At 42.5% G+C, this 23,141-nt stretch overlaps 1 protein-coding gene across 2 annotated transcripts in view; it reads right to left on the bottom strand.

Moving 5' to 3' along the window:
• The window catches only part of DNAAF9 (dynein axonemal assembly factor 9), a 132,488-nt gene extending 126,906 nt beyond the window's left edge, over nucleotides 1-5,582 (bottom strand). The window contains exon 1 of one of the 2 annotated variants that reach the window (XM_059133811.1): nucleotides 5,099-5,582. In XM_059133811.1, coding sequence (XP_058989794.1) covers nucleotides 5,099-5,181 — 83 coding nt within the window. In that variant the 5' untranslated portion in view covers nucleotides 5,182-5,582. The remainder of the gene's footprint in view (nucleotides 1-5,098) is intronic. The other variant, XM_059133810.1, reaches the window with a different exon arrangement.
• Nucleotides 5,583-23,141: the final 17,559 nt, after the last annotated feature.

Below are 23,141 nucleotides of genomic sequence, written 5' to 3' on the forward strand. Positions count from 1 at the left end.
TTAGTCAGACTGTTTTGCTAGAGCACATCCTTCAGTGGCTTCTTAATAAAGGGTGCACGTAAGGTCAAACTCGGAGAACTAGCATGTGTGAAATGTCTTTAACCATCCCTCAAACCTGCTATGGCTGGATATTGAATTCTGGGAAAGAATCCATTTCCTTCAGAAGGCACTGTTTCTCCATTATCTTCTAGTTTCCAGTCTTGCTGCAATTCTATGATTCCTGACTCTATCTGATTTGTAGCTATTCTTTTGACTCTATAGCACTCAAAAATTTTATGACCTTCTACCTCGGCATGGATATTTTTAAACTAGTTGTGCTGGACTACTGAAATGTCCTTTTGATCTGGAAACTCATGTCCTCTGGTTTTGAGAAAAATCAATCAATCAACCATAATTAGTTTGTTTATCTAACTTCTTGCTTTATTTTATTTTGGGTGAAATCTTCATGCCATCAAACAATAACCACCCGCTAGCCCTTCTTGTTACAAATAGTACAAATCTCTGGGTCATTCAGTTCTCCACATTCCCTAAAGATTTTTAGCTTCTCGATCACTATCCCTTTTGCTATTATTACTTCTATCTTCATTCATGATAATTTCAGTAAGCACTAAGACAGGCAATCCTCCCACTATCCTTACCTCTCAGTTCCTTTATTCCTGTTTTCCAATGATGTCCTCTACCCTACTTGAGCCACTCCCTTCCACAATATCCACCTCCAAACAGCTCAATAAAGCTGAAGGAAAAGCATACAACCATGCTAACTGGGTCTCACCTTAAATTTATGACAACAAAGAGCAAATGGGTACTTATAGCTGCCTGGCAATCCTAAAACATTTCTTTATTCAACTAATTTTCCCCAACTCTCTTGGATGGATTTTACACCTTCTTTCTTCTCAAACTTCTAACACCTTCTCGACTCTTCATTTTTAGCTGAAGATCTGCCTTCCTATTTAATGGCAAATACAGAAGTAAACAGAAGAGAATTTTCACTTTCTCCCACCACCAAGCTACCAATACACCAGCATTTGGGTCTATAAACCCACCACAGATGAACTGTTCATGCACCTATATAGTCTGAGGCCAATATATCCATTTATGTCCTAGATTCAATTCCCTCTCAAACTGCTCAAGGACTTCACCCCTGCAATAGTCCCTTCCTTTCTTTTAATAATCAATTTTCCTCTCTGTACTCCATCATTCCCATCAACTTTGTTTTAGGAAGGCTATAATGTCTGTCCACCTAAAAACAAAAGAACTCTAACACTTTAACCCTTCCAACCAGACCCCTGTTTCCCTGCTTTCTCTGATAGCCATAGCTGCATTATTCTCCTCTCTCTCATAGCCACAGCCTTATTGCTCTGCTCTTCAGTCCTTGAAACAACATCATTATGACTATCTATACTCACTGTCTTCAATTCTCCTCCTCCATTTTCTCTTGAACCCATTGCACCAAACCTGTTCTTGTCAAGGCCACCAATAACCTCTATGTTACCAAATCTAATAGACTATTCATATTCCTCATCAGCCCACCAATGGCACTTATTATTTGGCTTCCCATGACTGTCCTGGATTCTTCTCCCATTTCAGAAGTAGGAAGCTACTTTTCATTAGAATTTGGAACCACTGTTACACTGTCTTTCCTAGACGGGATATCCCAAGGCTTGCATGTTAGTCTTCTCTATCTAATTTGTTCTCGGGATCTCTACCCAGTCTCAAAGATCTAAATAAAAATGTGGGAGACATCAGCATAGCATTTCCAGTTCCAGTCTTTCTCCTGAACTCCAGATTAAGATATCCAACTGCTTATCCAAGATCTCCATTTGGATATCTATTAGGCAACTCAAAATGAATAAGGCCAAATCTGAACTCCCTTTGCTCTAATTCCAGTGTTCCCGGTATCAGTAAATGGCAAATTCATTCTTCCAACAGTCAAACTCAAAATCAACTATACCTTCTTACATTATTATTACTTCAGTCCTATTTCTTCCTCAGTAGTTATTTCTCAACTCTCTGTATTATGATTTGCACTGTTCGTGTCTCTTTCCATTTATAAAGGAACTCTTTGAGGGCAATGGCCTACTTTGTCTCACAACACCTAGCCCAGTGTATGTTGGATTATTTGTATAAAGAGGAGTAAAATGGCGGGCGCCTGGGTGGCTCAGTGGGTTAAGCCTCTGCCCTCGGCTCAGGTCATGATCCCAGGGTCCTGGGATCGAGCCCCACATCAGGCTCTCTGTTCAGCAGGGAGCCTGCCTCCCTTCCTCTGAAGTAGGAAAACATAAGGGGTTGGTACTCTTTAGGGATGTCAAGGAGAAAGGCTCTAGAGGAGAACTACTGTAGGGGAGATTTAGTAGTCAAGATAGTTACCTGGTAATAATTCCAAAATCTCAGTGCCTTGAAACAATGAAGGTTTACTAATTGCTCTACATGTCAAACATAAGTCATCTTGAAGTTTGCTCTGAGTCCCAGACTGATGGACTTGCCACCACCTGAAGCACTAACAGACACCACAGTAGAGAGAAAGATAGTGGCAAATCATAGACTGGAAGCTTTTACCATGAAGGAATACACATCATTCCTGAACACACTGATGGACCAAAAGCAACTCATAATGCCATACCCAGCTTCAAGGGGGCAAGTATAATTGTACCACATGTCCAGGAGGCAGAAACCAAAAATAGCTGATGGGAAGCAGTAATGACTACCACATCCTGAAAAAGCAGCTTCTAGTTCTAAACAACAGCATTTTAACTCCTGATCTCTATTCCCCATCTGTGAAAATGAACTTCACTGCTAGAAGGGAAACACACACTTAAAAAGTGCTATCTATGGGTCTTCAGGAATGCAACTTCACCAGTTACGCCTGCCTCTTTCATCACTCAGAGTCAGAGTGCTGCAAAGAATTCAAATATGGGTGACAGGAAAGTGCTGAGTCCATAACTGCCATTCAATGTCAAAAGTCAGGGGAAGGCTTGAATGGGTAAGAAAAGCATGTTTGGTTATGCAGAAGTAGGGTAAAGAAAGAGAACCTTGACTCAATTTCTTTTACCAAAGGTAAAACAGGCCTTGAGGTTCCATGCACTATCCATTGTCTGAAGACCAACAAGTTTCACTCAACCACTTGTTTTAAGATTCAGAGTTTATGATTAATAAAGTTATCCATCATTAATCTAACAACAAAACACTATTTTAAAAATATGCTGTGCACTGCCATGTTCCTAGAAATAAGGATAGCAGCAGTTATTGCAGAGATGGAGTTCACTGGGAAGCTTTTTTCTCCTAAAAGTTTCAAAAACTCAAGATTCCTAAGCTCAAAATGATCTGGGATGAACCCCAAGTCTATACAGAGCTTAGATTTAAAGGATGGCTGCTCCAAATTCTAAATATCCTGTGCAAGGGTGCCTGGCTAGCTCAGACTGTCGAGCATGCAATTCTTGATATTAGTATCCTGAGTAGGAGCCTACTTTAAAAGAAAAAAAAAAAAAAAAAAGGAAAGAAAAGAAAAAAGAAGTACCCTGTGCAGTTTCTATTCTGTACAAAGTTCAAATACTTTCTAACAGTGAAAGTGGCTGCCAGAAATGTTAGGACAGATTGGAGAAGGTTACCATAAGAAGCTAAACATTTAGAACACAAGGAATTCCCCTGAAGAGCAGAGCAGGAATTCAAACAATGTTACCTGCCAAATCAGAAGCAAATTAAGACTCCCAAATGCAACCAAGGGTATCTAGCTCTATCTCTCCCAACCTTTATTCATTCAACAAACAGGGAGGGGTGGGGGAAGGAATGTCAGGAAGTAAGCAAGGGACAGGATTTTAAGATTTAGTTCTCCTCTCCCTGAATTTGTTCTCGTTAAAACAAAATAAAAACAAAACAAAACAAAACAAAAAAAAAAAAACCAGACTGGCTAGCAAAAAATTAAAAATACAATTCCTTTAGTACCATAACAAGGATACAAGAAGAACCATTTTTCACATATAAATTAACAACCTCCTTTCAAGGGAAAAACATATTTGCTTTGCTAAGCTACTAAAATAGAGAAAAAGCAAAACAAAACAAAAAAAAAAAAAAACCCTCTTCTGGTTTAATGACAGTTTAGCAGATCCCAAAGCCCATTTCTCTCTCTCTTCTTTCTTCTCTCTCAACGATCTCTGCCGCAAATGCTCCTTCATTCCAACCTCCACACTCTGCTGGCGGCCTCGTAACAGCTCCTCTCAAACAATGCCCAGACTATCAAGGTCAGCCCCAAAGGCACCGGGAGCAGAAATCGGAAACGGGTCTTCCTAGGGGGTAGAGACCCTCCCCATTATCACCCTCCCCATCCTTAGGCACCCAGGGGCTCTGTCTCTAGCCTCAGGGGCTTAGGGTCCGCCAATTCCTCAGGGGCTTGGGGTCCGCCAATTTGGGGGGGGGGGGTACTGGGCCTCTTTTTCCTATTCACCCAGTTAGTTTTCTCTCCTGCGCCTCCCCCAACCTGAGCTCCCTATTGTGGAATGAGGGAGCGTCGCGATGCAGGCTGGGGCATGGGGAGGTGGGGGAAGCCGCAATAGGGAAGATGCTGTCAGCGTGTATGTATGTAGGGGCGGGGGGGGGCACTCTTTAGGGATGCTGCTGTCAAGGAGAAAGGCTCTAGAGGAGAACTACTGTAGGGGAGATTTAGGTAAGCCGTTTCTGGGGAAACCCATTCAAGGGTTCTACCCAAGGGAGCTACTGTGTGCGTTGCGGAGGGGGGGTGGTTCTCCACAGACAGCCGTTTCTGGGGGAAATATTCTAAGAGGAAGGTAAGTGAGTTACACATAGAGAAACCACTGCAGAGGTTCTCCACAGGGGAACCTTTCCTGGGGGAAACCTACAGGGATGGGGATGTCATAGCAGGGGGTCTCCACCGAGGAGCCGCTGTGGGACTGTCTACAGGGGAGCCATTGTGGGAGCCGCTACAAAGGGCGCATTTCCTGGGAAAACGTCCCCAGGCAGCCGTTTAGGGAAAACCGTCTGCAAGGAAGCCATGTCGGACCACGCCCTGCGGCGGGAGGCGTCGCCGGACCCCCACAGCCCGCAACCCCCGGCCCGGCCGCTCCTCTGTGGCCTCGGCCCCGCGTACCTGACTGAGGGCGACCCGCGGCCAGGGCCGCCGGGGGACCGCGCGCGGGGCAGCCCCAGCCGGTGCGGGGGGTACACGTCCATGGCGGCGAGCGGCGGAGAAAGACGCTGCCGCTGCGAGGGTCGCTCAGGCCCGCCGGCTTGCTCCAGGCCCGCTGCGGCCGGGCGGGGCGGCGGGGCGTGCCGGGTGGGCGGGGGGCGCGGCGCGCGGGGGCACGTCGGGGGCGGGGGCGGGGCCGGACGCGCGCAAGGATCGCCGAGGGGGCGTCGGCACGCGTTGGGAAGGGAGTGGGCGCACCGCCGCAGGGCCGCGCCCTCCTTAAGCTGCGAGGCAGCCCAGCAGGATGTTGCGAGCGCGGGTCACCAGGATGGGGGCTTCCACGCCGCGGCTCTGCACTGTCCTCAGGCCCCGCATCATGGAGTGGGGATCTCTGCTGCGCCCCCAGCCACGCACGCGGACGCGCCCGGGGGCGGGGCCTGGGTTTGCCCCGCCCGGCTCTGCCGGCTTCGGCCTCCAGCAAAGGCTTCCGCTGCGGCACCCAGGTCCCGGAGCATCGCAGGAACTTGAGCACCTCCCACGTTCCGGGCTGGCTTCCCTAGGTCTCCCAGACGAGTGCCTCGCTGCTCTTTCTTCACCCACTGCTAATCAACTGCGCATCCTCCCTTCAAACATCCAGCTGATTGCTAGCCGACCTCAGGATAGCGGTACGCGCACACCCAAGCGCAGGGAATGGGCGTCAGGGGCCCATAGGTTCCCAGAGGATCCTTGCCCTTTACCGTTCAGATCCTGGCTGGACCTGTTTCATACTCCAGGGTCTTGTACAAGAAACCTAATCCCACCGAGACTGTGTAAAACGGGGGAAATCCTTAATTGTTAGGGTTATCAGGAGTTTCACTTACGCAGGACGCGTTTTTTGTCTTGTATCCCGTACTTTGTCAGGATGCCTTACATGCCTGTACTGATCTTTTTGCAATCCATTACAAAAATTTTAGAGTTCTTTTGCCGCCGAGGCAATGTGAGCTTAAATCACTTAAATGGCAACAGCTGAAATATCCTACCTCCGCAACTAAAAAGATCTGAATAATCCCTGTGTTCTTCCATAGTTTTAGCTGAGGGAAGACCAAAAGAAAGGACTAAAAATTAAAAGTATTTATTCATATTCCACAAAAGGACTTTTCTTGGCTCAAGTTGCAAGCAGTGAACAAGTAACCACCATTGTTTAGAGATAACTTCGCATCAAAACACAGGCTCTGAAAATCAGCCAATCAGCGACAGCTTCACTCCAGTGGCTCTGCTTCTGAAAATCAGCCAGTCAACAACAGCTTCACTCCAGTAACTGCGCTTCTGAAAAGTTAGTAAATCAATGACAGCCCCCAAGGTTCTGAAAGTCAGCCAATCATTGACAGTTCCAGGCTTTTAGACAACAGCCAATCCGCAAGTGCCTCGCTCCGATGACGGGGCTTCCGAAGTTAGCCGGGTCTTCAGCTGCCTTGGTGACCACACTAACAGAGCTGGAAGTCGGTCGATAGGGACGTGGGTTCTCCCGTTTCTGAAATACCTTCAATCTCCCAACGCAAGACTTCCCAAAACATTATATATAAGATCAGCTCTGGTTTTGTTGAGGGTGGCTGTGGACTGCGACTTACAAATACAACTCTTCTTTGCAGGCAGAGAAGTTCATCTTTTTTCTGCATCAGATATTGAGTTCAAAAAAATTTTTTTAATCCAAAGTTTGAAATCCTTTTAAGACTCAACTCCCAGCTACCATTAGTTATGAATTTGGACTTGTGACAACTCGGTCTCAGCCTGAAAATTTATAAATACAACCTCTTCCAGTCTTGCTATGATTGCTATTACCACTTTCTTTACTTTTCTTTTTGAAGATTTTATTTATTTTTTAAAAATAATTTATTTGACAGACCGAGATCACAAGTAGGAAGAGAGGCAGGCACAGAGAGAGAGAGGGAAGCAGGCTCCCCCGCTGAGCAGAGAGCCCCATGCAGGCAGGGCTCAATCCCAGGACCTTGAGATCATGACCTGAGCCAAAGGCAGAGGCTTAACCCACTGAGCCACCCAGGTGCCCCTTGAAGGTTTTATTTTTAACTAATCTCCACACCCAACATGGGCCTGAACCCACAAACTGTAGATTAAGAGTCGCATGTGCCACTGACTGAGCCAGCCAAGTGCCTCCAGTTATTTATTTATTTATTTTGCAAATCTATAGGTATGTTCACAAAATTGTGTAGTCACAACAAACGACTTTAGAACATTTTCATCACCCCAACAAGAAAACCTACACCTTTTATGAAAGCAGCCATTCCCGTATTTCTCTCCAATGGTCCCAGACGTAGGCAACCCTTAATCTTTCTCTCTCTCTATGGATTTGCCCATTCTCAACATTTCCTGTAAGCTGAGACATACAGAATATGGTCCTTTGTGACTTGTTTTACTTGGCATAATGTTTGCAAGGTTCATCCATGTTGTAGCATGTATAAGAATTTTTTTAAAGATTTTATTTATTTATTTGACAGACAGAGATCACAAGTAGGCAGAGAGGCAGGCAGAGAGAGAGGAAAGGAAGCAGGCTCCCTGTTGAGCAGAGGAGCTCCAAAAAGATGTACAAATGGCTAATAGATGAAAAGATGCTTAACATCATTAGCTATCATGGAAATGCAGACCAAAACCACAATGAGATATGACTTCACACCCACTAAGATGGTTATAATCAATCATAAAGATGGATAATAAGTTTTGGCAAGGATTTAAAGAAATAGGAACTCAGATATATTGCAGGTGAGAATGTAAATGGTGCACTGCTTTAAAAATAGTTTGGGGGATCCTCAACAGGTTAAAGAGTTACCATATGACCCAGTAATTTCATGCCTAGATAATATACCCAACAGAACTTTAAACGTATGTCCACATTAGATCCTGTACACTCATGCTTATAGCAACATTAGCTATAAAATAGTAAAAATGTGGAAAAAACCCAAATGTACATCAACTGATAGGTGGATAAGAAAGGTGATTTATCCATGCAATAGAATGTTATTTGACTATAAAAATTCTTATACATGGGGGCACCTGGGTGGCTCAGTGGGTTAAAGCCTCTGCCTTTGGCTCAGGTCATGATCACAGAATTCTGGGATCAAGCCCCCTGTCGGGGGGGCTTATTTATCCATCTTTTTGATTGATTATAACCATCTTAGTGGGTGTGAAGTCATATCTCATTGTGGTTTTGGTCTGCATTTCCATGATAGCTAATGATGTTAAGCATCTTTTCATCTATTAGCCATTTGTACATCTTATTGGAGAAATGTCTGTTCAGATCTGTTGCCCATTTTTTTCGAAGATTTTATTTATTTACTTGAGAGAGAGCACGAGTTGGGGGGGCAGAAGCAGAGGGAGAAGCAGACTCTCCATTGAAAAGGGAGCCCCATGCAGGGCTAGATTTCAGGACTCTGGGATCATGTCCTCAGCCAAAGGCAGATGCTTAACCGAATGAGCTGCCCAGGTGCCCCCCTTTAGCCCATTTTTTATTTGGTTATTTCCCTTTTTCATTAAGTTGTAATAGTTTATATATTTTAGATTAAAGTCCCTTATCAGCTATATGATTTGCAAAATTTTTCTCCCATTCTGTGTATTGTCTTTACACATTCCTGACAGTGTCCTTTGAAGCACAAAATTTTTAATTTTGATGATACCCAATTTATATATTTCTTTCTTTCTTTTTTAAGTAGGCTCCATGCCCAATGTGGAATCCAGTGTGGGGCCTGAATCCCCATGACCCTGAGATCAAGACTTGAGCCGAGGAGCACTGGGTGGCTCAGTCAGTTAAGTGTCTGCCTTCAGCTCAGGTCATGATACCAGTGTCCTGGGATCGAGTTCTGTATCATGCTTCCTGCTCAGCAGAGTGTCTGCTTCTTCCTCTGCCTATCCCCCACACTTGTGCATGTGCTCACTCTCTCTCAAAAATAAATAAAGTCTTACAAAAATAAAATCTTAGGGGTTCCTGGGTGGTGCAGTCAATTGAGCGTCCAACTACTGGTTTTGGTTCACGTCATGATCTCGGGGTCATAGGACTGAGCCCCAGGTAGGCCTCTGTACTCAGCTTGGAGTCTGCTTGAGATTCTCTCTTTCCCCCTTCCTCTGCCCCTCCCACTTGTGTGCACTCTCTCTCATAAATAAATCTTTAAAATAAAATCAAATAAAATGTTAAGAAAAGAAAATGGTATAAAGTCAGATATAAACTAGCATATTCTAACAGCTAAGCATAAAAGATGTGATTCCTTCTGCCTGCCTCTCTGCCTACTTGTGATCTCTGTCTGTCAAATAAATAAATAAAATCCTTAAAAAAAATGTGATTCCTGGGGCGCCTGGGTGGCTCAGTGGGTTAAAGCCTCTGCCTTCGGCTCGGGTCGTGATCCCAGGGTCCTGGGATCGAGCCCCACATCTGGCTCTCTGCTCTGCAGGGAGCCTGCTTCCTCCTCTCTCTCTCTGCCTGCCACTCTGCCTACTTGTGATCTCTGTCTGTCAAATAAATAAATAAAATCTTAAAAAAAAAATGTGATTCCTTTAACTTGTATCAAAGAAAGTGACAAAATAACATTTTAAAGTTTTAATTTACATTCCAATTAGTTAACATACAGTGTAATTCAGGTGTCCAATACAGCAATTCAACACTTCCATATAACAATTTTTTGACTACGAGAAATCCAGATGAACAAGATAAAATAATCATAGCAGAACTTCTTATGGCTTCCCACACTGTATACTGTCATAAGTTTCAGCTCAAATGACTATTTGAATGTACTGCTACCAGAAGTATTTTCTAATTCCAAACTATAAGCAAAATTACAAATGCCAGGACAAAATCTACCACAATAGTTAAAAATGCAATAATTCCTTTTACTGCTGTAGTGATTATCAAAACTCTAAATGCTGCCCTCTGCCTGCCTCTTTGCCTACTTGTGATCTCCCTCTCTGTCAAATAAATAAATAAAATCTTTTTTTTAAGATTTTTAAAAAATTTATTTGACAGAGATCACAAGTAGGCAGAGTGGCAGGCAGAGAGAGAGGAGGAAGCAGGCTCCCTGCTGAGCGGAGAGCCCGATGCGGGGCTCGATCCCAGGACCCTGGGATCATGAAGGCAGAGCCAAAGGCAGAGGCTTTAACCCACTGAGCCACCCAGGTGCTTCACAAATAAATAAAATCTTTAAAAAAAAAAAACTCTAAATGCTTCATCTTTTCGCAGCATCATCACGAGTGCAAGTAATGACAATGCAGGAAATTTTTCCCTTTGTGCAATACTTTTCTTGTGAAAAGGTTCACTTATAAGGCTCTTTTGAGTAAAATCTCTTCCAGATGAGACCTCAGAAACAAGAGCAAATTTTTGTAAACTCTCTGAGTTAGGAGTTAATAAGGAAAATTGTACTGCTTTTGGTGGAGATAATACAAATACAAATGTTGGTAGGTGTTTACATGAAGTGCAGACATTGTTTATTCAAAGTTGAAAGGAAACCGTGGGGGTGCCGGGGTGGCTCAGTCATCAAGCATCTGCCTTCAGCTGAGTTCGTGATCCCAGGGTCCTGGGATCAAACCCTGCTGGGAAGGGAAGCCTGCTTTTCCCTCCCCCACTTGCCCTGCTTGTGTTCCCTCTCTTGCTGTCTCTGTCAAATAAATAAATCTTGAAAAAAAAAAGAAGAAGGTAAAGCATGAACGAGTCTATGGGAGCTGTTGGCTGTCTTGCTCATATTATAAGTGAGGCCGCTCTAACGCCAGCTCTTATCCTTCCATTGCTTTGATGTAATTGTCATGAAATTGTTCTCTTCTGCCAGCGTTTATACAGTTCAAAGTGAACAATTAATGCATTTTTGTGATTTTGCTGGCACTGAACGTTCTTTGTGTCTCTTGTTGGCTCTCTTTAATAAATGGAGTTGAGAGAATCCTCAATTTGTTTAAAGCACTGGAATCTTACTTTAATTCTTTTTTTAAAAAGCCCCCCAAATTCTTATCCACTTTAGGAATAATCCATTAAGGGAAACCAATTTATTTCTTGTTCATGGTACACAATATCTCCTTGGCAACAGAATCATGCATACTGAAAGAAAAGTGTCATTGCAGCACCCCATTGCTTAAGGGAACTGTTGAATGTATTAAAGGAATGATTGATGAAGGAAAATGTATCCCTTTAAATATCAAGGCTGGGCTTAAGGAAAGGAAGAGAAATTCTGAATTGAAGTGGATAATTCTTTTTTTTAAATTAACATATAATGTATTATTAGCCCCAGGGGTACAGGTCTGTGAATTGTCAGGTTTACACTTCACAGCACTCACCATAGCACATACCTTCCCCAGTGTTGAAGTGGATAATTCTTAAAGTACTTGTCATGGCTGCCTTTTGAAATGAATTTCATCTCATAGGGAATTTGATTCTTTTATAGGAATATTGCTAAATACTCCTATCTGACAGCATGGGAACAAGTAGAATCATCATGTGTCATATTGAAGAAGAAAGGAGCAAAAATTAATGACAATGTTGTTTTTTGTCAGTGGACAGTGTTTTAAAAAGTTATTGACTGGCGGGGTGCCTGGGTGGCTCAGCGGGTTAAAATCTCTGCCTTCAGCTCAAGTCACGATCTCAGGGTCCTGGGATTGAGCCCCAAATCGGGTTCTCTGCTCAGCGGAAAGCCTGCTTCCTCCTCCCTCTCTCTCTCTCTGCCTGACTCTCTGCCTACTTGTGATCTCTGTCTGTCAAATGAATAAATAAAATCTTAAAAAAAAAGTTATTAACTGGGGCCCCTGGGTGGCTTAGTTAGTTAAGTGCTGGGCTCTTGGTTTTGGCTCAGGTTGTGATCTCAGGGTTGTGAGACTGAGACCTACATCTGGCTCTATGCACAACATGAAGTCTGCTTAAGACTCTCTCTCCCTCGGCCCCACCCCCCGCCCTCTCTGTCTTGAAATAAATAAGTAATAAGTAAATCTTTTTTAAAAAAATTTACTGGGTAAAAGATGCAACATAATACTGAAGATTGGAAAAGCAAGTCATGCCGTGAAAGATGGTATCTGCTTCAACAAACCAAACTTGAAAAGCAATTTTCAAGGTCGTTAACTTTATCCTAGTACCTGTTCAGTGTACTGGCCCATAATGCTAATGTTGAGCAAGTTTTCTTATTAATGAATGGTCAATAGACAAAAGAACTAAAGAAGGGGCGCCTGGGTGGCTCAGTGGGTTAAGCCGCTGCCTTCGGCTCAGGTCATGATCTCAGAGTCCTGGGATCGAGTCCCGCATCGGGCTCTCTGCTCAGCAGAGAGCCTGCTTTACTCTCTCTCTCTCTGCCTGCCTCTCCATCTACTTGTGATTTCTCTCTGTCAAATAAACAAATAAAATCTTTAAAAAAAAAAAAAAAAAAAAAAGAACTAAAGAAGTTAGATGTGGCCATTGTAGAAGCTATGATACAAAGAAAATGAATATAGATTGCATCTGTAAGGAATTTCGCAAATTCCACAAAACAAGGAACTATTTTTTTAATGATTTTTGTTTATTTATTTGACAGAGAGATCACAAGTAGGCAGAACGGCAGGCAGAAAGAGAAGGGGAAACAGGCTCCCTGCTGAGCAGAGAGCCCAACGTGGGGCTCGATCCCAGGACCCTGAGATCATGACCTGAGCTGAAGGCATAGGCTTAACCCACTGAGCCACCCAGGCACCCTAAAATAAGGAACTATTAAAAAGAACCAAAAGGTCAGAAAAATACAATTAAAGGAAGAAGTATATAAGTTACTTACAATTTATTTCCTTTAAATAACAAGTACCTTTTTTTTTTTTTAAATGCAATTTGTTTTTTTTTTTTAAAGATTTTATTTATTTATTTGACAGACAGAGATCACAAGCAGGCAGAGAGGCAGGCACAGAGAGAGGGGAGGAAGCAGGCTCCCTGCCGAGCAGAGAGCCCGATGCGGGACTTGATCCCAGGACCCTGAGATCATGACCTGAGCCGAAGGCAGCGGCTTAACCCACTGAGCCACCCAGGCGCCCCTAAATAACAAGTACCTTTTAGTATATATCCTATGCAATAGTTTTCTTTTATATCAATATACATAGGTATAAACGATTAGCTGGCAACCCTCCTCATGGATGATCTGAGGTATTATATGTAATCCATTTAATTAGGGTCTTTTGAAAGGTTTATCCCCAATAATCTTTTTTTTTTTTTTTAAGATTTTATTTATTTACTTGACAGAGACCACAAGTAGGCAGAGAGGCAGGCAGAGGCAGCGGCGGGAGGGCGGGGGTGCGGCGGGGAGCAGGCTCCCTGCTGAGCAGAGAGCCCAATGCGGGCCTCAATCCCAGGATCCCAGGATCACAACCAGAGCCGAAGGCAGAGGCTTTAACCTACTGAGCCACCCAGGTGCCCCAATAATCTTTTTTTCAATGGAGGTACAATTTCTTTAGAATAAAACGGGTAAGAGAATGTATAGTTCAATCAGTTTTGACGAAGTATATAGTTGTAGGATCATTGCTTCCCGGTCAGGACTCAGAACGTTTCTATGACTATAGGAAGTTTCCTGGGGCCCCTTAGCAGTCAAATTCCCCACCCTGACCCCAGGCAACCCTTGATTAGATCCTAATAGCCATAGATTAGTTTTGTCTTTTTTTGAGATTTACGTAAACAGAATCAACATCATGAGTTGACATTGATTTAACTTGTTGTATGTATTGGTGGACTATTCCTTTTTATTGATGGGTGGTATTCCATAGTTTGAACATAACAATTTATCCATTTACTAGTTGATTGACATTTGAGTTGTTTCCAGTTTGGAGAAATTACGTATAAACTCCTATAAACCTGTTAATTCTTCATGTGACCATATGTTTTAATTTTGCATGGGTAAATACTTGGGAGTGGAATTGCTGCATCACAAGGTATGTGTATATTTATTTATCCTTTTTTTTTATTTGTCAGAGAGAGAGAGAGTGCAAGAACAGGCAGGGGAAGCACCAAGTAGAGGGAGAAGCAGGCTCCCCGCTGGGCCAGGAGCCCAATGCGGGACTGATTCCAGGACCCCGTATTTATATATCTTTATAAAAAGCCATTGGAAAAAGAAAAAAAAAAAAAGCCATTGGAATGCCTGGGTGGCCCAGGCGGTTAAACATCTGTCTTCCTTGGGCTCCAGTCATGATTTCAGGGTCCTGAGATCAAGTTCCACATCAGGCTCCTTCCTCAGTGGGGAGTCTGCTCCTCCCTCTGTCTGTTGCTCCTCCTGCTTGTGCTCTTTCTCTGACAAATAAATCAATAATATCTTTAAAAAATAAATTAAAAACCAACAGTTTTCCAAGGTGGTTGTGCCATTTTACACTTGTAGTTGCTCCACATCCTCACTAACACTTACCAGAATCGATCTTTAATTTTAGCCATTCTCCTGGGTATGCAGTGGTTCCCACTGCGGTTTTAATTTCCATTTTTCCCTAGTAATTAATGATGTGGGGTACCTTTTCATGTTCTATTTACTAGCTGAGTTTCTTCAGCTGTGAAGTGACTTTCAAGTATTTTGTCCACTTTAAAAAATTGGGTTGTTTGTATTTTATTGCTGAGTTAAAGGAATTTTGTATATATTTTGGATATGTATCATTTCTTGGATATACGCATGAGGAAAAGACACTCTCTGGTGCTCTAGTGGTTAAGATTAAGATGCAATGGGAACATTTTCTCCCAGTTGGGGGTTGCATTTTCATTTTCTGAAGGGTGTCTTTTGTGGAGGAGAATGTTTTAATTTTCATGAAACTTAATTTTTTTTCCCATTTATTTAAGAGGTAAATGTGGCTGGCTATGGTGTCTGGGAGTAGGGAAACAGCATGAGTTAACGAAGGCCTGGACCAGCTACAAGACCCTACCTGGATAAGGATTCCCCTTCCCTCAATACCTCAAATACTTCAGAATCCTGAAGATGCAAAGTAATGAAAGTTTGAACATATTAGATTTTGAATTTCTTTTAGCAAGGCTATTTCATAACTGCCTATGGCGGTCTGGAAGGCTACTGAGAAGCGACCTTTGTGCAGGGGGCCAGAGGATGAATGATAATAAAGAGCTATTATTCGAGAACAAAGTGGTCTAAGCACCTTTCATGAAAACTTTGTTGGTGGGCAACCTCCAAGATGGCCTCCAGTGATCATCAGCTCCTTTATTTATACCTCGGTATGTAGTCTTCTCCAACACTGAATCATTTCTGGCCTGTGAGCACCAGAGTTTGGCAAAAGTCACACTGTATGACTTCCAAAGCTCAGTCATTAAGGATATATGCACTTGTTCTAGAAAGAGACCCAGTGGTAGGAAACAATCTGCTCCTGAATTTCTTTTCTTTTTTTTTTTTTTAAAGATTATTTATTTATTTATTTGACAGAGAGAGATGACAAGCAGGCAGAGAGGCAGGCAGAGAGAGGGGAGGAAGCAGGCTCCCTGCTGAGCAGAGAGCCCGATGCAGGGCTCGATCCCAGGACCCTGGGATCATGACCCGAGCCAAAGGCAGCGGCTTAACCCACTGAGCCACCCAGGCGCCCCTGCTCCTGAATTTCTGACCCACAAAAACTGCTTCAGGTAATAAAAGGGGTTTTGTTGTGGTGGTTATTATAAGTCACTGCAGTTAAAACAAAACAAAAAACAAGTCACTGCAGTTGGGGGTAATTTTTAATGCAGCAATAGATAACTAATATATCTCACTATGATTTTAAAAGATAAGAATTAGGGATATTTCCTATATACAAGTAACAAAACTGAGCTTCAGAAAGATTAAGTGGCTTGCCCAAATAAGTACCAGAACAGGTTTTTCTCTTGACAAATAATTTAAATTTTTTCACAATTTCCATGGAGAAACAATAAAGAAAAACATCATAGCTCAGATAGCTCCCAAATCTCCTCAGCCCTCCTTGAACCTGTTTTTATTTTATTTTTAAAAAGATTTTATTTATTTATTTTTTAAAAGATTTTATTTATTTATTTGACAGACAGAGATCACAAGTAGGCAGAGAGGCAGGCAGAGAGAAAGGGAAGCAGGCTCCCTGCTGAGAAGAGAGCCCGATGCGGGGCTTAATCCCAGGACCCTGGGATCATGACCTGAGCTGAAGGCAGAGGCTTTAACCCACTGAGCCACCCAGAAACCCCTTAAAAGGTTTTATTTATTTGAGAGAGAGAGAGCATGGGGTGGGAGAGAGGGCCAGAGGGAGAGGGAGAAAGAATCTCAAGCATACTCTGTACTGAGCACGGAACCCTTACAGGCTCACAACCCTGAGACCATGACCTGAGCCAAAAAGAAGAGTCAGATGTTCAAACCGACTGAGCTACCCAGGTCCCTAAACCTCTTTTATTCTTCCCCAGTGTTTCCATCGTAATTTCTCACAAACCCTCAGGCCTGATCAACTTCATATCCCGTCATTTGGCAGTGTTCACTAAGCAAAGCAAATGCTGGCTACATTAGAACTGAGTTTTGATTCTAGCTCTGTCTTTCCCCATTGCCCCTTTCCTAATCATTGCGTTCTAGAATCATTTTCTAGGAAGAGAATAAGGGAAGAGAATTAGAGGCAGAGAAAACAATGAATGCAAAGAAGTGAGGGTTTGACAGAAACCCGCTGCTTCTGAGGGAGCAGATGGACAGTGGTTCGATGTGGGTAGAGATAAGACTTCCTGGAAAAGGAGGTGGTGGGTGAGGCAGGAAAGAAGCTGGTAGTCAGTGTGGAGAAACCCATAAGCCAGGCCAACAATTTTGGATTTTTCTACAGGAAAAGACTAGGTGGATGAAAGACATGTTTTTTTCCTGAAGTTTTCAAAAGACCCTTTGGTGGTTTAGCAGACACTGTTGGTGCTCCTTGGCATGTACCACTTCCCTGCCTGTTGGCCCACCTTCCATATCAGCAGGCTGTTATAAATACCCTGAGTTCTTGCTCCCTACGTAGGATGACTCCAAGGCACATACTCCACAGTGTTTCTGAAGGCTCCTCAGTAGGACTGAACTTCTGTTGCCCACAGTGATTACTTGCTTGAGAATGGGCACTTCATTGGCTGCTTTCCTTGCCTGGAATCTCTTCCCCACTCTCCAGCTGGGTTTTCCTGGTATTATCTCCCAAAATAGGTACTTGTGCTCAAATTCTTATCTCAGGATTTCCTTCTGAGCAAGAGGAAAAGGAGGACTACAAAATGAAACAGATGTATTAGGAGGTAATATAGCCCACGTTTATTCAAATGCTCACGACAATGTTAATTTCTCCCAAATTACTCTATGAGCTAAATGCAATGTCCAACAAAATTCTAACAGGATATTTTTAATGGAACTTAACTGATCTCTACGGTCATTAACAACAAAGCTGGTTATGGAAGAGAAGAACGAGGAGAGGGACCTTGCCCTACCAACTAGTTGGATTTGTTATAAAGCTATTAGTAAAGATTTACTCTAAAGCTATCGTAATGGCACACAGAGGGGCAAACAGATCTAAACATATATTAGACCTTGCTGTGTAATAAACAGGGTATGACAAAGCATGGGGAAATCGGTGGACTATTCAATAAACAGTGCTGAATAACTGACTACCATTTGCAAAGAATTAAATCTTGATTTGACATAATTACAAAATAAACTGCAGATAATTTAAATATGAAAAACTGATACTTCAAATTATTAGAGAATATCTTTATAATTCAGGGAAAGGGAAGGACTTCTTGAAAAGGCAAAAAATGGAAATCTACAAATTTGATCAAATCAAAACTTAAAACATATGTACAAAAACACATGGTCACCATCCATGCTATAACATGGGTGTAACCTGAAAGGATTATACTAAGTGAAAGATGCCAGTTACAAAACATTGCACATTGTAGGATTCCATTATTTTAAAAGATTTATTTTTATTTTATTTTATTTATTTGAGAGAGAGAGAGAGAGAGAGAGAGAGAATGAGAGAGAAAGCATGAGCGGGGAGAGGTAGAAGCACACTTTCTGCCGAGCACGGAGCCCGATGCAGGGCCTGATCCCAGGATTCACCCCGACCCAAGGTGAAGGCAGATGCCCCATTGACTGAGCCACCCAGGCACCCCAAAATATTTATTTATTTATTTATTTGAAAGCGAGAGAGAGAAAGAGCATAACTAGGATGGGGAGGGGCAGAGGGAGAGAGAGACAAGCAGACTCCCTCTTGAGAGGGGAGCCCCATGCAGGGCTGAACCCCATGCAGCCCAGAACCCAAAGATCATCACCTGAGCTGAAAGCAAGACTCAGACACTTAACTGACTGAGCCACCCAGGCGCCTCTGTATGATTCCATTTTTATGAAAGTTTCAAAGTAAGCAAATCTATAGAGACAGAAGGGAGATTAGTAGTTGCCAGGGGCTGGGAGGAGAGGCAGAATGAACAGTGACTGCTAATAACTACAGGATTTCTTTTAGAGATGATAAACATCCTCTAAAATTAGACTGTGGTGATGGTTGCACCACTCTGTGACTACAAAACCCAATGAATTGTACACTTTATTTTTTTTAAAAGATTTTATTTATTTATTTGTCAGAGAGAGAGTGAGAGCGAGCACAGGTATACAGAGTGGAAGGAAGAGTCAGAGGGAGAAGCAGGCTCCCTGTGGAGCAAGGAGCCCGATGTGGGACTCGATCCCAGGACGCTGGGATCATGACCCGAGCCGAAGGCAGCTGCTCAACCAACTGAGCCACCCACGCGTCCTGGATTGTACACTTTAAATGGGTGAATTCTATGGTATGTGAATTATTTCTCAATATAGCTTTTTTTTTTTAAAGGCAAGACACACACTGGGAGGAGATATTTGCAATGAATATCACTGACAGATTGTATAAAAGAATTCTGTAAAGCAATAAAAATGACAAACCACCCAATATAAAAATGCACAAAGAGGTGGCAATTCAAAGATGCAGAAACTCAATAAACATACATAAATTTGCTCAACATCATTAGGAATGAGGGAAAAGAAAATTAAAATAATGAGATACTATCATACCCATTAATTTGGAAAATAATATTTTTTGGGGGGAGGGAGCAATATTTAAAAGCTTGACATTATTTTGTGTTGCCAGAATATGGAAAAATGGAAACTCTTACACACTTTTGGCGGGAGTATAAAATGATATACCTTGGACAGCAACTTAATAATATTTACTAAAGTAGAAGATGTTTGCATGTCTGTATAAGCCAGCAACCCTACTTCTAAAGAACTCTTTTTTTTAGGTGTGGTGGTTTTGTTTTGTTTTGTTTTGTTTTTTATTTCTACACCCAATGTGGGGCTTGAACCCACAACCCCAAGATCAAGAATCACATGCTCTTCTAACTGAGCCAGCCAGGCACCCCTTAAGAAACTCATACGGGAACACATGAACTAAGTCCAAAGATGTTTATAGCACATTGTTTGTAATGGTAAAATTTGGGACAGGGGATTTAATATCCATCAATAGGGGATCAAATGTGGAATATTCATTCACTGTTATTCAATTAAATGAATATGAATAAGTCTCAGAAATACAGAGTTCAATGAGCCACAAAAGAATATTTGTAATATGACACCTGTATTAGAATTTTCTTTTCTTTTTTTTTTTAAGATTTTATTTATTTGTCAGAGACAGAGGGAGAGAGAGCGAGCAAGCACAGGCAGACAGAGAGGCAGGCAGAGGCAGAGGGAGAAGCAGGCTCCCTGCCGAGCAAGGAGCCCGATGTGGAACTTGATCCCAGGACCCTGGGATCATGACCTGAGCCGAAGGCAGCTGCTTAACCAACTGAGCCACCCAGGCGTCCCCGTATTAGAATTTTCTAGAGAAACCATACATACAAATGTATACTCATATATATGTATGTATATACATACACACACACACATAAATGAACTATTATGAGGAATTGGTTCATGCAGTTAATGGAGGCTAAGAATTCTCATGATCTGCTGTCTGCAAGTTGGAGACCCAGGAAACCTGGTGGCATAGTTCCAGCCTGAGTCTGAGGCCTGAGAATCGGGAGCGTTGATAGCTTAAAAATTCCAGTCTCAGAGCAGAAGACTGATGTCCTAGCTCATTCAGCCAGGTAGAGTGAATTCTTCCTCCATCTTTTGTTCTATTTGCGCTCTCAATGGATTAGATGATGCCCACCCACATTGGGAGGGCAATTTTCTTCCCTCTGTCTTCTGATTAAAATGTTAATCTAGTCTAGAAACATTCTCACGGACACACCTAAAATTATTATGTAACCAAGTATCTGGGCAACCTGTAATCCAGTCTAGCTGAGACATAAAATTATCACAATGCCACGGAGGTAAATTAAAATAAACATACATGTGAAATGATACTTTGTATATTGCAGCAAAAGTATAAAAACATGACAGTTGCAGGGTGCCTGGCTGGCTCATTTGGGAAAGCATGCAACTCTTGATCACCTGGCCTTGAGTTCAGGGCCTACCTTGGGTACTGAGTCTACTGTAGACAAATAAGTCCAAATATTAAAACAAACAAACAAAAAAACATGATAGTTGCTGTTACTGAGACAGGGGAAGGCAAACTTGGTGTATACCTCATCTACAGTGTTGTAGTTCTTTGAAAGAAGATTTGATTGAAATAGGACAAAATATCAGCATTTGTCCATTTAGGTGAGTGGTACCAGGTATTTATTATACAAACTTTTGTTTTCATCATACACTTCACTATGAAAATATAAACTCCCCCACAGAAAATAGACAAATGAGGGGCACCTGGGTGGCTCAGTGGATTAAGTCTCTGCCTTCAGCTCAGGTCATGATCTCAGGGCCCCGCATCAGGCTATCTGCTCAGCAGGGAGCCTGCTTTCCTCTCTCTCTTTCTCTCTGCCTGCCTCTCTGCCTACTTGTGATCCCTCTCTGTTAAATAAATAAAATCTTAAAAAAAAAAAAAGAAAGAAAATGGACAAATGATATAAACAGGAAATTTACAAAGGAATAAATACAAATGGCCAAAAAGAAAAAAAAAAGATGAAAATATGTTCAGCCCGACCAGAAATCCAGGAAAGGAAAATTAAAACAACTATAAGATTGATTTTTGCTTATAAAATTAACTTATCCTAAAAAAATAATAGCTAGTATAGAGAAATGAACTTTCTGATACCTGCTGAATAGAGTACAAATGGGCACAGTCTTGCTGGAGGGGGCTTTGGCAAAATATATATAACAGGTTTTCAAATCCATTTTTAATTTAGCTTGAATGTTAGACTGATTAGGGTTATACTATGTTGTGAGTAAGTGTACCCTTTAAAAATTAACCCTGTAAAAGTTAAAACCACTAAAACAGTAGTTTAACCTGGGTAGAAGATTGTATCTTCCTATATCTCATGGCAATCTGAGAAACCAGGGCCCCTTCTAACTTATGGTTCTGCCGGCCTGCATTTCCCAGGTCACCTCACAGCACCTAATGGCTGTTCCTGTACCAGCCATCGAATATGCATTCAATCCAGCAGAGTAGGGGAAGGACAAAGAGGAAGGAGCAAAGGGTGACACTGGCTTTCTCCTCAGGAAGCTTCCAAATGATAGTTTGCCTTCCTTTGGTGTCCAGAACCTCCTTAAAGGGCCATACCTCGTTAGAAGGGAGTCTGAGAAATTCAATTTTTATTCTGGATCAGCAAGATTATCTTGTCCGTTTCTCTTTTCGGTAAAGGAAGGGGGGAAAATGGAAAGAAGTAGCAGTATTTGCTCTGTGGATACGAAGAAAACATTGTAATTTTATTTTCATATGGTCTCTCACGTGCGCTTTGTTAGATGATGTTGGCATCCCTGCCAGATCCCATAACCTAGCTAGCACACCGAATCCTAGTTGGAGTTAGTTTTGATCTCGGATCATAGCTGCACCTTTCTTCAGAGAATTGCCTTTGGCCTAGAGTTGCCACCTCACAAAGAAATGCCTGGGAGCTTATACCCACCCCAGGGAAGAGGGAGACAAACAAGATTTACTGACACAGGGGTAAAAAAGCCTAGCTCTTGCCTCAAGGAGGATAACTCCGTGATAGGATTCTCACTTCAGAGCTCTCCTGTGGAATTAGGCTGAAACCAGGCTTGAGCTGAGATCCCATTCTTTACTCTCTCCCTGATACACATTTTTCACTCCTGATCTTCTTCCTTCCCTTATTTCTTTCTTTTTTTTTTTTTTTTTTATCCCTGTCTTACCTCCTTCCTGACATGTTTCTCCTGAGAACACTTTCTCAGTAAATTAGGTACACAAGAATCCCCACCTTAAGCTCTGCTTTTAGGGGAACTTGACCCAAGACAAGTCTCATCTACTGGGTAATCGGAAAAAAATGAAGTTTGCCCTGTTGAGCAAACTTAATCTAATATAATTATTTGTACAGTTCTTTTAGGTTATGCCTAGTTCCTAGAATAGAATGGATTGTTATTCCTAGTCCTTTATTCCTTCCCTGACATACTTATTCATTCCTTCCCCGTGGACTTTGCACTTGGCTATGAGACTTATGTTGGTCAACCGATGTTATTAGATATGAGAAAACAGGCTTTAAAGATTTTATTTGAGAGAAAGTGGAGACAGAGAGAGTGCTAGCAGGGGTAGGGGTATAGAGAGAGGGAGAGAATGTCAGGCACATTCTGTGCTAAGCATGGATCCTGAGGCAGGGCTCAGTCTCACAACTCTGAGATCATGACCTGAGCCAAAACCAAGAGTTGGACCCTTAATCGATGAGAATAGAGGCTTTATTTTATTTTTGTAAGACTGACTGATTGATTCGTTGATTGATTTGACAGAGAGACAGAACACAAGCACGGGGAACAAGAGAGGGAGAAGCAGGCTTCCCACTGAGCAGGGAGCCCAAAGTGGGGCTCTATCTCAGGACCCTGGGATCATGACCTCAGCTGAGGTCAGACACTTAACTGACTGAGTCACCCAGGCGCCCTCTTTATTTGAGAGAGAGAGAGAGAGAGAGAGAGAGAGAGCACATGAGCGAGAGGCACAGAGGGAGGAGACAGAATCCTAAGCAGACTCTGAGCCAAGTGTGGAGTCCTGACGTGGGGCTTCATCCCAT

Source organism: Mustela lutreola, chromosome 9, assembly GCF_030435805.1.
Source record: "Mustela lutreola isolate mMusLut2 chromosome 9, mMusLut2.pri, whole genome shotgun sequence".
NCBI classification, from domain to species: Eukaryota; Metazoa; Chordata; class Mammalia; order Carnivora; family Mustelidae; genus Mustela; species Mustela lutreola.